Here is a 14,434-nt window from a genome sequence, read left to right on the forward strand (position 1 = left end):
TCAGAAATTGTGTAAAGATTCGCTCAAATTTTGAGAGCAGTGGAATGTGGGATGTCTTTTTCTTTTATTTGACCAATTTCAAACCGTTTTAAACAGAAAAAAATCTTAGCTTTGATATGCTTAAAAGCGTTGTGCTTATAAAAAATACATGTATTGCTGAAGATTATTTTAAAAGATTGACTTTGTTTTCATCCCAATTTAAAATTCAAAAGAAAAAAATCCCCACCAAAGCCACCTCACTTGATTTTTTGACCTGGAAACAATAGAAATTCTATCCCCATTGGGATTTCGATAGAAATTTCCACCCCCCACCCATCGGAGCTGTAAGAGAGGGGTATAAGAACAGAAAGTTTAAGAATAAACGGATTATAATTCAATTTCAATATGTTTTACCGTTACCAACCATTAATTATTGTAAATAAATTCCAAAAATATCAACTAAAATTAACTAAAATTTTATTTACAAAACAAATAGAACTCCTAATGTTTCAATTTAAATGCTAGAATTGCAGAAAAAAATTCTGATATCATTTTAGAAAGAGTAGTAAAGTTACTGAGTTGGGGGATAAACCCAATCAAGGTCATCCTGTGGTCATTAAAAAGTTTCATAATTGGAAATACATATCCTAAATATCACTTCGATCAGAAAAAATATATAAAGTTATATAAAATTAAAAAAACTCTGTAACTATTGTTGTCTAGTCAGATAAAAAAAGCTCAGACTTCAAGACATTCACTTAGATGAGACAGTTAGCTCGCACTATGAAAAACAACATATTGATCCATCAAGAATCTTAAGGTGTTTGCCTTTTAATAAGAATGAACGAGTATTGTAAATGAAAATGTCCATTATATTAGCGAGTTAATTATAAATTTTCCAGTATCAACGGAAATTTTGTTGTCTTTTCATCTTGCGTTCCATTTTCTTTTGTTTTTTCTCATCCATCATTTCAGAGGGAGGTTCAGCAAAAAACCATGGTGCAAGAACGTTAACCCATAATAAATAGAAAGCACGTGCAGGTACCTGAAAAACACAAGGAGTATTTTCTTATTTAACAGTTTTTGTTTTTCAACACCAATTTAATATGATAAAATGACTAAAATAACTTTAAAGTACAGTGGTTTTTCTATATAATGATAATAAAAATACAAAATTAACTTTTACATTATCGATTGGAATCCTTTTCCAGCCAAAAATTGATTACAGTAAATATAGAAGAAAACAAATTCAGAAAAAGTGTATCATCCAGGAAATTGAAAGTACTACTATTTTTTCTGCTAATTATCATTGGCTTCCTCTCATGTTATCATCTAAAACTGGAGTAAAAGTTGACGGCAAAACCAAAAGTGAGCATATGAAATATAAGACAAAAGCAAAACTTACCACTAGCCATATCAGCAAGGCGTAATTCGTTATCAAACTAAGAAATTGCACGATTGCAGTCACTAACAATAAATCCTTAGCATGTTCGGCCATGCCTCCTGGTAACGCTAGATCCATCCCCCCTCCAACCATACTATCCATAAATTTGTAACAGCCAAGGTATATAAGAGCAGTGAATGCCATCAAAAGCTGCAAGGGAAAAATAATACTTTATGAAAATCAATAAAAAATGCTTGTTACACTTTACTAAAAATTTTAGGGTTCAAACCAATAGAACTATAGGTTTCAAGCGAGTGTTGCAACCACTATTGAACAATTAATAATTATACAAAAAGTTTACGAAATTTCGTTTTCAAAGGCTTACAATTGGGACTGGTAAAAATCTTAACAGGACAGATTAAGTATCTACACCTACAGACAAAAACAATTGCAACACTGGGCTGCATTTTTAAATTCATTTAAAATGCTTATAATTTAAAATGACTTACGTAATAAGGCCATCCCGGTAAAAAGTATGCGATGTAAAGACCATATATACTCTAAAAAGAAACATTATAAGCATGATTTTTATAAGAATAGTGAACTTTTCTGAAGTATTCCTTTAAGAATAATCCAAAATTAGTGGTAGGGTATGCTAAAGGAATCCCTTTTATTTCTTCACAAACTTTTTCAATGTTCTGGTGTAAGAGAAAAAAAGTAATGATTTCTCAATTAAATGTTTAAGGTAAAAGAACTTGTCCTTTGTAAGGTTGCATGAACAATAATAGGCAATGTCCAAATTCGAATAGCATCTCAAAAGTTCCTGTAAGGTACATAACATGAAATACTTACTAAAACTACAAGTATGATATTTTGATAAAACTTCAGTGTCTGTTGATTTTCAGAATCAATCTGTTTCTGTCCCTTTTTGAGTTCTTTGGGCTAAGGATTAAAAAATGAATACAAAATAATAATCACATCCAATCAAGGGAAGATCCCGAAAACTGTGTTTCATTAAAGAACTTTTTATCACATTGTGTAATAACTGCAATTGATTATATTATTAAATGCATGAATTAAATTTTTTCTCTCATCAATTTATTCACGATCAAATTTTTTTCTTTTCTTTGTGGCCAGTTTCCAAAGGTGGTCAAGGAGATGTCAAGTGCCCCCCCCCAAGATTGCCTGATCTCACTACATTTCTCTACATGAAACAAAAAAGGTGGGAGGAACCACAAACTTTTGCAGTTCCAGACCTTTGATCAATTGACAGCTTCAATTAGAAATATTGCAGCTAATCTCGACCCTCAAATGATTCAGACACTTTTACAGGAATGGCTTATCGTGTAAATAAGTGCTTTGGAAAAAGTGGATATACCAGGATATACATTTCCTGATGAATAAAGGACATTTTGTGTCTCTGTCTTGCATGTAATGTTTTAGCATTTAGATCATAACTTTTAGTCCAGTAGACAAAATTTGACAAATAACCCCTCAAAATTTAAGTTTATCCTTTTTCTTTCCCATGCAAAATGATTGACTCTTTAACAATTGATGGAACTCGAGAAGATTCCCTTCAATACGATGGCCATGAAAGCTCAAAATGTCTCTTGAAAAAAAGACCGGAGTTTCCCAAATTTTAGACGGAGTTTCCCGAAATCAAGCTGGAGTTTCCCAAAATCAAGCTGGGGTTTCCCAAAGTCAAGCTGGGGTTTCCCAAAATCAAGCTGGGATTTCCAAAATTTGAGACCAGATTCTCATCTTAATGTCATTAAAAACGGCGAAAACAGCTACTCTCAAAATATATATAGTTGTCAAAACAAAGTATACTGGTAATGGCCAATGGCCAATGGACTCAGGACCAAAACATATCCGAAAACACAAGCAAATGAAACACGTGGGCACGATATAATAATGATTTTAAAGGAATCTTTCTGAGACTTTTTGAGGAAAATCTGCCCAACATTTTAAGAAACTCCAGCTTTTTTAAATGAGACTTTGACTAACTTTTTGAGAAACTCCATCTAAAATTTGGGAAACCCCCTTATAATCTTGGGAAGTTCTGGCTTGGTTTTGCAGTTAGTCACACTAGGAAATCAAGCTTTCAGAAAAAACAACATCAGTCATCAACAAGGATGAGAGTTACTTGATTCAAGTTCAAGATCCAAGACAATCAATTAAAACTTGAAAACTTATAAAATGAGACAAAATGATAGATTGCAAACGCACGTGCAACAGCCAAATATCAACCAACCAAAAATTTTGTCATTCAATTCCCGAGACAGTGCTACAACTTTTAAGGCCTTGTTTATACGCTAAAGTAAAAATAATTCCGCACATGTAAATGGTATATACATTGTTTGAGGTCTGGCAAAATTTTCGGGAAATAGCCTTGGCAGTGCGTGGATGGATCTAGGTGGGTTCCGCCTCCCCCGTAGATCTTTTTCTTGGGAAGTTGATCTTCAAATTAGTTTTCGAGGTTGGCTTGGCTCAAATTTTTTCATCTATGACTGCGAGCAAAGCTGTGTGTAGTTCATTTGTTTTGAAATTTTGCTGCTTTGATTGGTCAGCTTCTCTCCACACTGATGCAAGCTACCCGATCTCACGGTAAAGTAATAGCTAGGCGGTAATCACAAATATCTTCGTTTCGCGTCGTCGCCCGACCGACTCTCGAAAATTGAGTAGAATTGAGTCGGTGAGTCGGCGGTAAATTTGTCAGACTTTTTCTGTCAAGACCTTTCCTTCATTCAAAATTTTTATTGTTGTCGATTTTTTGCGAGCAATTTCTAGCGCATTCGCAGCATTTTGACTTTGTTTATCATTACATGCACCATTTTGTGGGATCAGAGGTCACAAGTTTTCAAAGGTCATACCTTTTAAACCACCCATTACACGCGGTTGTTTTGGCTGCTGGCTGGCTGGCAGTTTACTCCAAGAATGCACTCCAAAAATGGATGGAAAAATGGAAACCCGAAAGTTTTTATGACCGCCGACCGACCGACTCACTCTTTTTAGACCCTGAACGAGGACGCGAAAAAATGAACATATTTGCGATTGCCGCCCTACAGAAAATTTCAAAATAATATCAAAAGGATTCAAAACACTGGAAAAACCCTTGAAAAAATTAATAAATCATGTTCAACATGTAAAACAGAAAAAAATTTTTAAAAAGATTAAGCATAAAATTCAGGGAAAAAAATTTAAAAATCAAAACATACCGCCATCTTGAAAATCTGATGTGTTGATAAAAATTCTTACCTGATCTTCAACATTTGTAATCTGACTTCAAGCGGCCGCGCAACTTTTCATCTTGTTCTCCGCCCGTACCGCCTAGTATTCGATTGTTATCGATTCGGTCCTGGTCGGTTTCTATTCGTGCTTTATCGATGAAAAGCTGAATTTGAATAAAACATTAAAAAATTCATGGTTTCAAATTTATCAGTTTTTCCACTCCCAAATTGTTCTTATCTCAAAAGTGTTTGGGACACTTATTGTTAGTTTTCTTCGTTTCGTAACATTTATTTCTAAAGAGATCCAAACCGCCCTTATCGATAAAATCGAGTGCGTTTGCGCAGTCGTGGTGCAATCAAATATGGGGCATTTTTTCTCGCACATGAGTCTTTTTACCACATAGTTGTTGGCGAGAGAGAAGTTGAAAGACATATCTCCAGTTTAAAATCAGTCAAGATGCAAATCTTTGTGCAGGGACAAGAAACTAATGTTTATGATGTCAGCCCATCAGTCTCTGTTGCTGATTTGAAAGAATTAATCGCCTTCAGAAGTGGTGTACATGCTGAAAACCAAGTTTTGACATATGCTGGACGTGCCTTGGAAGATGAAAATGCCCTTTCAGCTTACGAACTTGCTGCTGAATCCACCATTTCTCTTGGTCTCCGAATGCTTGGAGGTAAAATTTTCAATTATAATTGGGTGAGGCAGGGAATATTGGAGGGTAAAGAGCTAAAATACAGCCAAATATTTTGGAGGATCTGATGTGTTTGGGGGAGGGGGGTTGGAACTTCAATGGCAAGGCTGGAGCTGACTTTTTCTTCTATTATTTTTCTTTATATCACCACATTTCTATTCAAAAAGCTTTCATTTTACAGTCTATTGATTCTGTTTGTTTTCACTTGTGTCTACCATCTTGATTAGGGGTCACTCACATATCGATTCTTCCCACGACTAACGTCAAATTGACGCTAATTTGAAAACCCCCCCCCCCCCCACCTCTTAACGTCAAAGTTCAAAAATTATCAAAAATCGATGAAACTCTAAATTTTCTGCTTCACTTTCATCATTGTTTCGTCAGCCATCTTTATTTTCGCTACGGCTTGCTCAGGCAGTTTAAATTTTTAAAATAATGGAGATAATTTCTAAACTTTTTTTTGGAAAGAAATACACCGTTTAGGAGTGTCGACTGCGCACGCGTCAATCCAATTTTCCATTGTTTTGATTTTAGCGATCACGGAAAATTCACTCTCCTCCGTAAAAAAACGGTAGATAAACATCTGGTTCTCATAAGGAAACATAGCAGAAAAACGGTAGGTAAAGAACTCCTTTTAATCATAACTTCTTTTCCTCTTGATGAATTTTTGTGAAATTTTCAGGAGAGACTTATAAAATTATCATTGATATCATGTTCAAATATCTAAATCATTCTCTTTAAAGGAGAGACAAAAATTCACAATGTTTACATTCCTCTAACCTTTCACAGTACTAAAGTGCGCATTTTTACCTACCATTTTTACCGGGCCTCTGCAATACAGTCTTCTCCAAGGGGCCGACGGAATGATTTTGAGTAGTAAGGGCCTATTAGAAACGTCAAATCCCAAATATATACTGGTATACATTCTTTATTAGAATACACGGTTTCGAGGCCAAAAATATAAGAACATTCTAAGAAAAGTAAAGGTTTTGTGCGCTCTTGAAAATTAGGTATAATAGTCACAAGAATGCTAAAAATTATAGCATTTTGAAGCCTTTTAAAAATACATATCTGTACTAGTTTTAAGGCCGATAATGTAAATGTTGAATTTGAATACAATATTACATTGTTGTGTGAATAGGGGTTTATGAATCATATTGAAATATTTATCACGGTACACAATAAGCCTCTAAGCACATTTTCTTTCGATTGTTTGATTTCTTAATTCACAGTTAGGTACTAAATTCGTTATTGAAAAACAGTAAATTTTTGTACGGTCTGTAAATTATTAACTTTTATGAATTAGATACATTGGCAGTGAATATTCACATGTTTGTTAAGAATTATTAAATTTTTATTGATTTTCGTATTCTGCTTTTCTTTAGGTATCATGTAATATTTTCCATACTAGCTGTGTCCTAAATGTTTTTTGGATTTTCGTTGAAAATTAGAGTAAAATTATGGATTGAATTACCCTGGCGCAACGATAGGCTGTGGTTTTGGTAGATTTTTTTTTGCTTTTATAAAGAAAAATATGGGAATATCACGCTCCCATAGGTTTGGTTGTCCTTTTTCTTATGTTCGTTTTTCATACTAATTGAAAAGGTATTTGGGAAAGAACCTCTTGCACTCCTGAACCCATGAGATTGGCCAGTTGATACATACTGTGTTTTCTGAAGAGTTCTTATTGTCTAAATCCTGACTGACTGAGGGCAACGGTAAATCACCACTTTTACAGTCCTCGACACTATTGGCAAGATTTACGAGGATATGGCGGTACTGTTAAAGAAATGACGTGTATCTACATGTTTCCTGTCATTTAATGATTAATCTTACCGGATTCTCTTTTCCATAAAGTTTGTTTTTGTTAAAAATATAAAAACGTTTAGCTAACTATAGGCGTTTATAGGCACAAATAAAGTAGCAAATTATTTCAAAATTCAGTTATCGACCAAGTACGGCTTGAGTTAAAGATGATACTTTAAGATTTTCTCTAATTTTAATGCTCTCAGAAATATCTTTTTAAAGGCATCTATTGTTTTTTTAGGTTTTGCATTAAACTGTCAAATAAAGTGCATATTATAAGGTTTTGAGAGACTGTTCTTAAAATTAAAGGGGTTTAGACTTGAATGTTTTCTAAACAAAGTCGTATTATAAGAGTTTTGACCCTATCATAATTTCCTTCATGTTAAACGTTGTAACAAAATAAAGGTCGATATCTCGTGGTGATTTTTATTACCTTAAAGAATCTAAAATGTTGTTAGAGTATTTTCGTACAGTTTGACAAATTGTATGACTGGCCTGGTTGTTGGTCTTTGTTAACCTTTAAGTCGTATAACTTTGATCAGGTTAGAATGTTGAACTAAATTTTGTAGTTTTTTATTTTCAATCAGTTGTTTTGCACGTGGTAATGATATTATTGGACCTTTTTAAATGTAACATTTTCTTGATAATCAGTACATGCAACGAGATTCATTTTACATGGTATTTATCTAACTATTTTGGTGCTGCAAAAGTTTAGGGTTCATTCCCACTGGGTCTTTGTGACGCGGGGATGTTTTTATTTATCGAATAAAATGTCACTTTAAATCTCCTTCGTTATATCATACCATACCATTTTCAAAAGTTCTTTAAATCTTTTCTAACATTTTTATCAGTCACTCATATCAATTAAACTCTTGTAAGATAACCGGTAAATCCTACAAACATTTCCATTCAAGTCTTGTCATCTTGTAATCCAACTTTTACAAGTCCTCTTGACTCATCTTTAACAATATATTGATTTTCTACCATGTACATCAAGGCGTAAGTAAATGTAGATGAAACTATATGCAAAAGTTAAACTTTTTCTAATGCTTGGATTTCTTGCTTTTTCAAGCACGCAGTCATCAGTTGGTTTCATTAGTTAAGGTTAAGTTATTTGAGTATGTAAAAGTTGAAATTTCATATGGAAAAAAGGACTGCATAGGCGGTTTTAGACCATGTCGAACTCAGAGGAAGAGATTTGTAATTGTGATTTCATTGTATTTTAACGAGCGTTGCACTCCTTCGCATGTTTCCAACGTACTTGCTCTATTGTCTTAACTCCGCCATTGAAAGTAATTGCGTTTTCTCAATTCTTCTAAACAGTGACTTTTAGAATGAGCATATTTTACCAGCTTTTATTTAAATTAGTGGAATGGTTTTTAAGCTTTTTGGAACAGGCTTTCTGTATCAGTGAAGCTTACATGTAAAACGGATAGTGCCCATCCAATTTTTAAACGGCGGCATGTGCCACCATATAATTGGTATTCGAAATCGGACCTTTACAGTGCAGCTTTTGAGCAGTGAAAAGGTATCATAAAGTGTATTTTACTGAATGTTTCTGATCCTTAAAGTGTGGTTTGATTTCATGTCTTATTTTGCTGAAGTCACCTGGAAATGTGCATGAAGTGTCGACAAGGTGTAAAAACAAATAAAAAATGCGAAATGGGTGCGAGTCATAACTATAAAGATAAAGATTTCTACTGTCAGACTTGCAATTCTGTAAGAATTATCATTCAAAATCTTTGTTATATCCTTAAATTTTTTTTTCATTGTCCATCCAGCTAAAAAATAGACCCTTATAGCGCACTATCAAAAGTATACCCTGCAGTACATTTTAGGGGTCTTGAAATACCTACCCTTAAGGCGGCTAACTCGATTTGAGTCCCCCCCCCGGATGTAAAAATATGTTTTTATAATAGAAATTAAAATATCTTAGAAACTTGGTGAAACCCATAGAAAATATTTGATTGATTTATGTCTGCAGTTTAGTCTAAAATCTTCCAATCAAATTATAAGAGGCCAAACAGTGTACGCGTCACCGAGTTCAATTTCGTATTCTGTTGAAGTTTTTCATATGAATATGCTAAAATACTTCAAACTTTTCAGAAGCTTTTACGATGAAGAATTTATATTTCAATGAATTTAACAAACATTTATTCAAACAATATTTTTCTATCAACCCCCTTGAACAATTTTTCCCTATATTTTTGTTTCAAAATTATTATCCTTTTTGATATGATTTTTGGTAAATTTCATTAGCTATTAGAAACTCTACAGTGATAAAAATTTATTGAATGTCTCTAGATCTGGCCCAATATAAAGTGTGACAGTTTGGAAATAATTACCAGGTTAGCGAGTATCTGTAACTCGAACACGCGCAGGAAACATAAATTGTTCGAGTTAAGGAAACATTCGAGTTGTAGAGGTTCAACTTATGGAAACTACACTGTACTAATGTCAGTAGAATACTTCTCGAAGTACCTAAATCCTTAAAGGGCCCTTAAAGTAAATGGTAACGGGAGTATTTAAAAAACATATTTATTGTTATTGCGATTTTCAGGCTTGACACTTAGAAATTTACTAGCATTTCTATATTATCTTATATTTAGGTGAAGAAAAATTGAAAGTGAAGATGGGAACTTGAACGGAATTTCTCGAATAATACTCAAATACCAAAGATTTCTGACTAGAAGAACATCTGGAACACGAGAGAATATTTTATACGGCAATCATAAATTGAGTAGTATACAAATGCCGAAAATTTGATCAACAAAACTCATTGAAACTAAGTTCATCAGACATTAAGAACCTCAACTGTATTCAATACTATTTACAAGATGGTTGGAGCATCATTCCGCAGAGAGTTCCATATGGCGTTTCTTCTTGGTTTATCCTTCGGCTTCTTTATTGCTGTCATATTTCGTGAATTGCAATCTTCGTTTTCTGAAACCAAAGATTTGGTCAACAAAGGACCACCATCTGGCAGGTAAGCGTTTATTCCGATTTTACCATTATATCCCAATTAGCACAGCCTTGATTAATCCTTGAGTGAAGCAGTACACCTCAGTACATTCAAGATTTGTAGTGCTATATTAGACTTAAGAAAAGAAAACGGAGGTCTATTGCAAAAGTTTATATACAATCTCCCTGGTAGACGCTGAAGTATAGAATTTACCACCTAGCTCTTATCTTAAAGATGGTTTCCACTATCGAAGTTGTTTGACAATATTCAACAAAGCGTCAAGAGAAAGTACCACTCCTGAGTTGGATAAATCACGATAGCCTGGATAAAAGTACCGTTGCACAATAGAAACTATAAGCGTCAATAGTCGCAAACTATCTGCCGAACCTTAAATATCTTACCTACCTCTACAAGCTCATTCATTACGTATTATCGCATTTTCCATTCTTCCTTATCACAGGAAAAATTAAATAAATCACCTTGTCGGGGAATGTACATGTCACACCTGAGAACATGAATGATTTTCCCACCCTGGTGGAATTCCTGCACATTCCAAGGCGTGAAATGCTCTTTTCCCACCCTGGTGATCAGCTCAATTTTTCTTGTTGATAGCTCCAGATGATAAGCATGCGTCCATCAGTAACGTAAATAAAACCTGGGATAGAAGAGGAGGTTGCTACCTTCATGGTTGCACGATCTAATGTAATTCTTTCTTGTAATTCTTCTGATCCAATAGAGCAATGGAAGAAGATTATGCCATGCTATTAAGTGAAGAATATGAAGGAAAACATTTGCCACCTCCTTCCAAACCTCAACCTGTTGATAAACCAATCATATTCAATGATCTAGATTCTATACATCATAAAGGTATATTACAGTCCCTATAACTCGAACCTTTATTACTTGGAATGTCTCCTTAACTCAAACATTATTTTGAAAGATCTTATCTTTCCTTGATTTGAAGTAAAAACTGATACAAACATCCCATCTTACAGCTTTGGTTGGACTTCTTCCCACAAGTAGGAAGAAAATTTCCATCGAAATCCCGATTGGGATAGAAATCTTATGGTTTAAAGGACAAAGTCAAAATTAATTCTTTAGTTAATGATATATGATATAGAAGGGAACATGATCTCTTATGCTAACAAAACATTAAAACAATCCAATCGAATTTCTCAAAGTTTGTTCTCGCGCGGTGCAGAAAGAAGAAAGAAAAGTTGATCTTTCTTTTTGTTTAAAAATGCTGTGTAATCGAATAGTAGGAGGTACGTTAAATCATGTCGTATAAGGATAGTCAAATACCAGCGAAACTTTTTTCTCACATTTTCAGGTGGTGACCGAGTTGCTAAATTACTTTCGAAGAAGGTTCGAATTCTATGTTGGATCATGACGCAACCGAAAACATTGAAAACCAAAGCACAAGCTGTCAAGAACACGTGGGGAAAACGTTGTAATACACTGCTGTTCATGAGTTCAAAGGGTGATAAAGATTTCCCAGTAGTTGGGCTGAACGTACCAGAAGGTAAAATCTCATTTGATGAGAATTTTATTTCAATATATTATATATAGAGAGGTTTATCTAAAGAATCCTGCATTACTAAAAGTAACCAAAAGAACGACAAATTTCACCATTCATAACCCCGACAGAAAGTGACCACCCTTACATATTCATTCCTTTTTTATTATCACGGGAATTAACTACATGCGGTTTAAAAGAACGACAAATTATGCATGCGTGTTACAATGCAGAATTCTTTAGAGGGACAGACTGATATTATTACCTGATATTATCTGATACCATATAGGTTCTATTCTTATTTTTATGTTTTGGACGTTAGATAGAAATTGTGTTGACGTTAGGCTTGGCTGGTAGTATCCTCTTATATGTTCTGTTATAACTTATGATAAAAATTATCTTTGTATTATGCGCGGCCAACCTTATTTTGGGCGGGGTTGGTTTCGCTAAGCTTTTCATGGTGTTTCAATGCAGATTCTGGAGATGAGTTTGAAAAAAAAATTCACAGTGTACAAGCCAACCCAGTTTCTTAACCACCTAGCCTGGTGTGTTGGCAAACGATATCATACTCCAGGATGCAAGTGAAATTTTTCAATCCGCGGACGTAGACGGGGGTTTGGTTATTATCAGTTAGGATTAGCGTTGGAGCTCGAGAGTCACAATATCAGGCCGAAGGCCTTCTTAGGGGCATTCGCACCCTGTGACTTAACTTTGGATCCCCTAGGGATCCTTGTAGGGGCACCGGTAGGGTTGGGAGCTTTCTTAATTAAGGTCTGTAAATTACACGTTATAAGTATTTGTGAATGACAGCTTTTTGTCGTGTCTCGATGGCGCAAGCGGTTAGGCTGGTATGTAAACCAAGATTGCTTGCATTTGGTGGTTCGAGCCGGGGTCGATGACCTGTTTCACCGGTACGGGCAAATTTCAGAAAAATACTTAGAAAACGGTTAGAAACACTTGAGAACGATAGAAAATCAGGATAGAAGATAAGAAAGTAGAAAATAGGGGGAAAATAAGAGACGATGCATCCTGGAGTATGATATCGTTTGCCAACCTAGCCAACCACCTTCCAAACTTAGTCGGCGTCTCTTAGACTGTTTATTACCTGGCACGTTGGTAAAGTCAGCACTATTTAGCACTTTTTATCTGTGTTTTCTTCTAATCTTGCTTTTATTTCTTTTCATCCAGGTCGAAAAAACTTGTGGTTGAAAACACGCGCAGCTTGGAAATATATTTACGAGCACCATTTCTACGACGCTGATTGGTTCTTAAAAGCCGATGATGACTCATTTGTCGTTCTCGAAAATCTACGTTATTTCTTATCAAAGCATAATTCAAGTCAGACTCATTATTTTGGGCGACATTTCCGCCCTTTTGGCGGCTACAACTCTGGTGGGGCGGGCTATGTTTTCAGTAAAGCCACCCTGATAGTATTCAACCAAGTACTACGTGATCCAAGTGTTTGCAAACTAAAAGCAGGCGCCGAGGATGCAGAAGTAGGCGTTTGTTTACGAATGATGGGCGTTGTGCCCGGTGATACTAGAGACGAATTTGGGCGTGAAAGTTTCCACCCGTTTGCGCCTGATTATCATTTAGTACCGAATGGTATACCCACTACGAACTGGTTACATAAATATAATAAACATCCGGTCAAATCGGGACCTGGATGTTGTTCAGACCATAGTATAGCTTTTCATTATATTCCGCCAAACCGGATGTATGTGATGGAATATTTTATTTATCATTTGAGGCCGTTCGGTGTGCACCACGTACACAACTGACATCATTCAGCCTAGTTTGCTACAAGTAGTGCTCTGAATGGTGACATTGGGTTATTCTAGAAATACTCTGTATTTTGTTATCGTCTCCCTTTTTACTTTACAAATAGTAGCTCTTATTAGAGCGTGATCAGTTCTGTTTACCAATAATCCATTTCAACCGTGAAATTGTTCATCGGTATAGGGGGTTGTTATATTGTTCTTGGAAGTAATAACATTCGAGAGATTCATCCCTGACGGAATATTTATAATTTTAAAATCGAAATTGATGGGAAATTGGTTCTGTTTTCATCACCATTTGAAATTCAATGGAAAAATATTGCATTCCAAAACCATCCCCACTTGGGTTTTTGACCTTGATCCCCCTTTGGACTTCGATAGAAATGTTATCTCCACTGTTGTGGGAAGAAGTTCCACCGGGGCTGTGAGACATGTGTCATAAAGCTTTTAACCAATGAGAGATTTTGGCACTGCCACTTGTGGCTTTTTATGAATATCGATCAAGTTTATATTGTAGATATTTTTTGAATCAATTTATATAAAAGTAAAGTGACTCTATATTTTTTAGTATTTTTAATAAATTATATGAAAATATAAAGGAATAACAAAAATTTAAAAATTCATACTCTATCAGTATACACATCTAGTTTTGTTCAAACTTTTTTCATCATCATCATCATCATCATCCTTCGATCTAGGTCTTTAAAGACCTAAGTCGGAAACATACAATAACCCTCCATCCACAGCTCACGGTCGACCAGCGCTGTCTCCAGTTCCGTCTAACTCAAGCCCTGTTGTTCTTTTTAAAATATCTAAATAGGTATGTTTTCGCAGACGCTTTGGACCAGCAGGGCACCAGAGTACTAGATCAGATATATGACTTCATGTTTCGAGCGGAAACAGTGTCCAGAGAAGGTAAGCATTCTGCTGGTCAGGACAGTTGAAATTTTTGAAAGTCCGCAATAAATTTCTTGTATCGTTGGATGGTTTCGCCAGTCCAGGTTTTGTACCTTTTTTAAAAGTATAACAGCCGTCCAGACTTTTGAGCATAGCTTTTTTCATTGTCCAAGTTTCGGAGCCGTAA

General features: G+C 35.0%; 2 protein-coding genes across 3 annotated transcripts; one reads left to right on the top strand and one right to left on the bottom strand.

Annotated features, from left to right (window-relative positions):
- Nucleotides 1–366: 366 nt before the first annotated feature.
- LOC136811218 (transmembrane protein 208-like) lies at nt 367–4,642 on the bottom strand. Of its 2 annotated transcripts, none has more exons than XR_010847213.1 (5): nt 4,622–4,642; nt 2,216–2,305; nt 1,873–1,923; nt 1,385–1,573; nt 367–1,024 (listed from the first exon to the last, which is right to left on the bottom strand). XR_010847213.1 is itself a non-coding variant. In XM_067067830.1 (5 exons), the coding sequence occupies exons 1-5, from the start codon at nt 4,585–4,587 to the stop codon at nt 884–886; spliced, it is 477 nt and encodes a 158-aa protein (XP_066923931.1). In that variant the 5' UTR covers nt 4,588–4,626; the 3' UTR covers nt 367–883. The 2 variants fall into 2 exon arrangements, 1 of the variants encoding a protein (XP_066923931.1); XM_067067830.1 differs by having other exon boundaries at nt 4,582–4,626.
- A 5,059-nt stretch (nt 4,643–9,701) lies between these two features.
- LOC136811219 (glycoprotein-N-acetylgalactosamine 3-beta-galactosyltransferase 1-like) lies at nt 9,702–13,980 on the top strand. Its single transcript, XM_067067831.1, has 4 exons — nt 9,702–10,080; nt 10,793–10,923; nt 11,387–11,578; nt 12,761–13,980. The coding sequence occupies exons 1-4, from the start codon at nt 9,932–9,934 to the stop codon at nt 13,351–13,353; spliced, it is 1,065 nt and encodes a 354-aa protein (XP_066923932.1). The 5' UTR covers nt 9,702–9,931; the 3' UTR covers nt 13,354–13,980.
- Nucleotides 13,981–14,434: the final 454 nt, after the last annotated feature.

The sequence above is a fragment of the Clytia hemisphaerica genome, unplaced genomic scaffold, assembly GCF_902728285.1.
Source record: "Clytia hemisphaerica strain Z4C2 unplaced genomic scaffold, Clytia hemisphaerica genome assembly, whole genome shotgun sequence".
Classification (NCBI taxonomy): Eukaryota; Metazoa; Cnidaria; class Hydrozoa; order Leptothecata; family Clytiidae; genus Clytia; species Clytia hemisphaerica.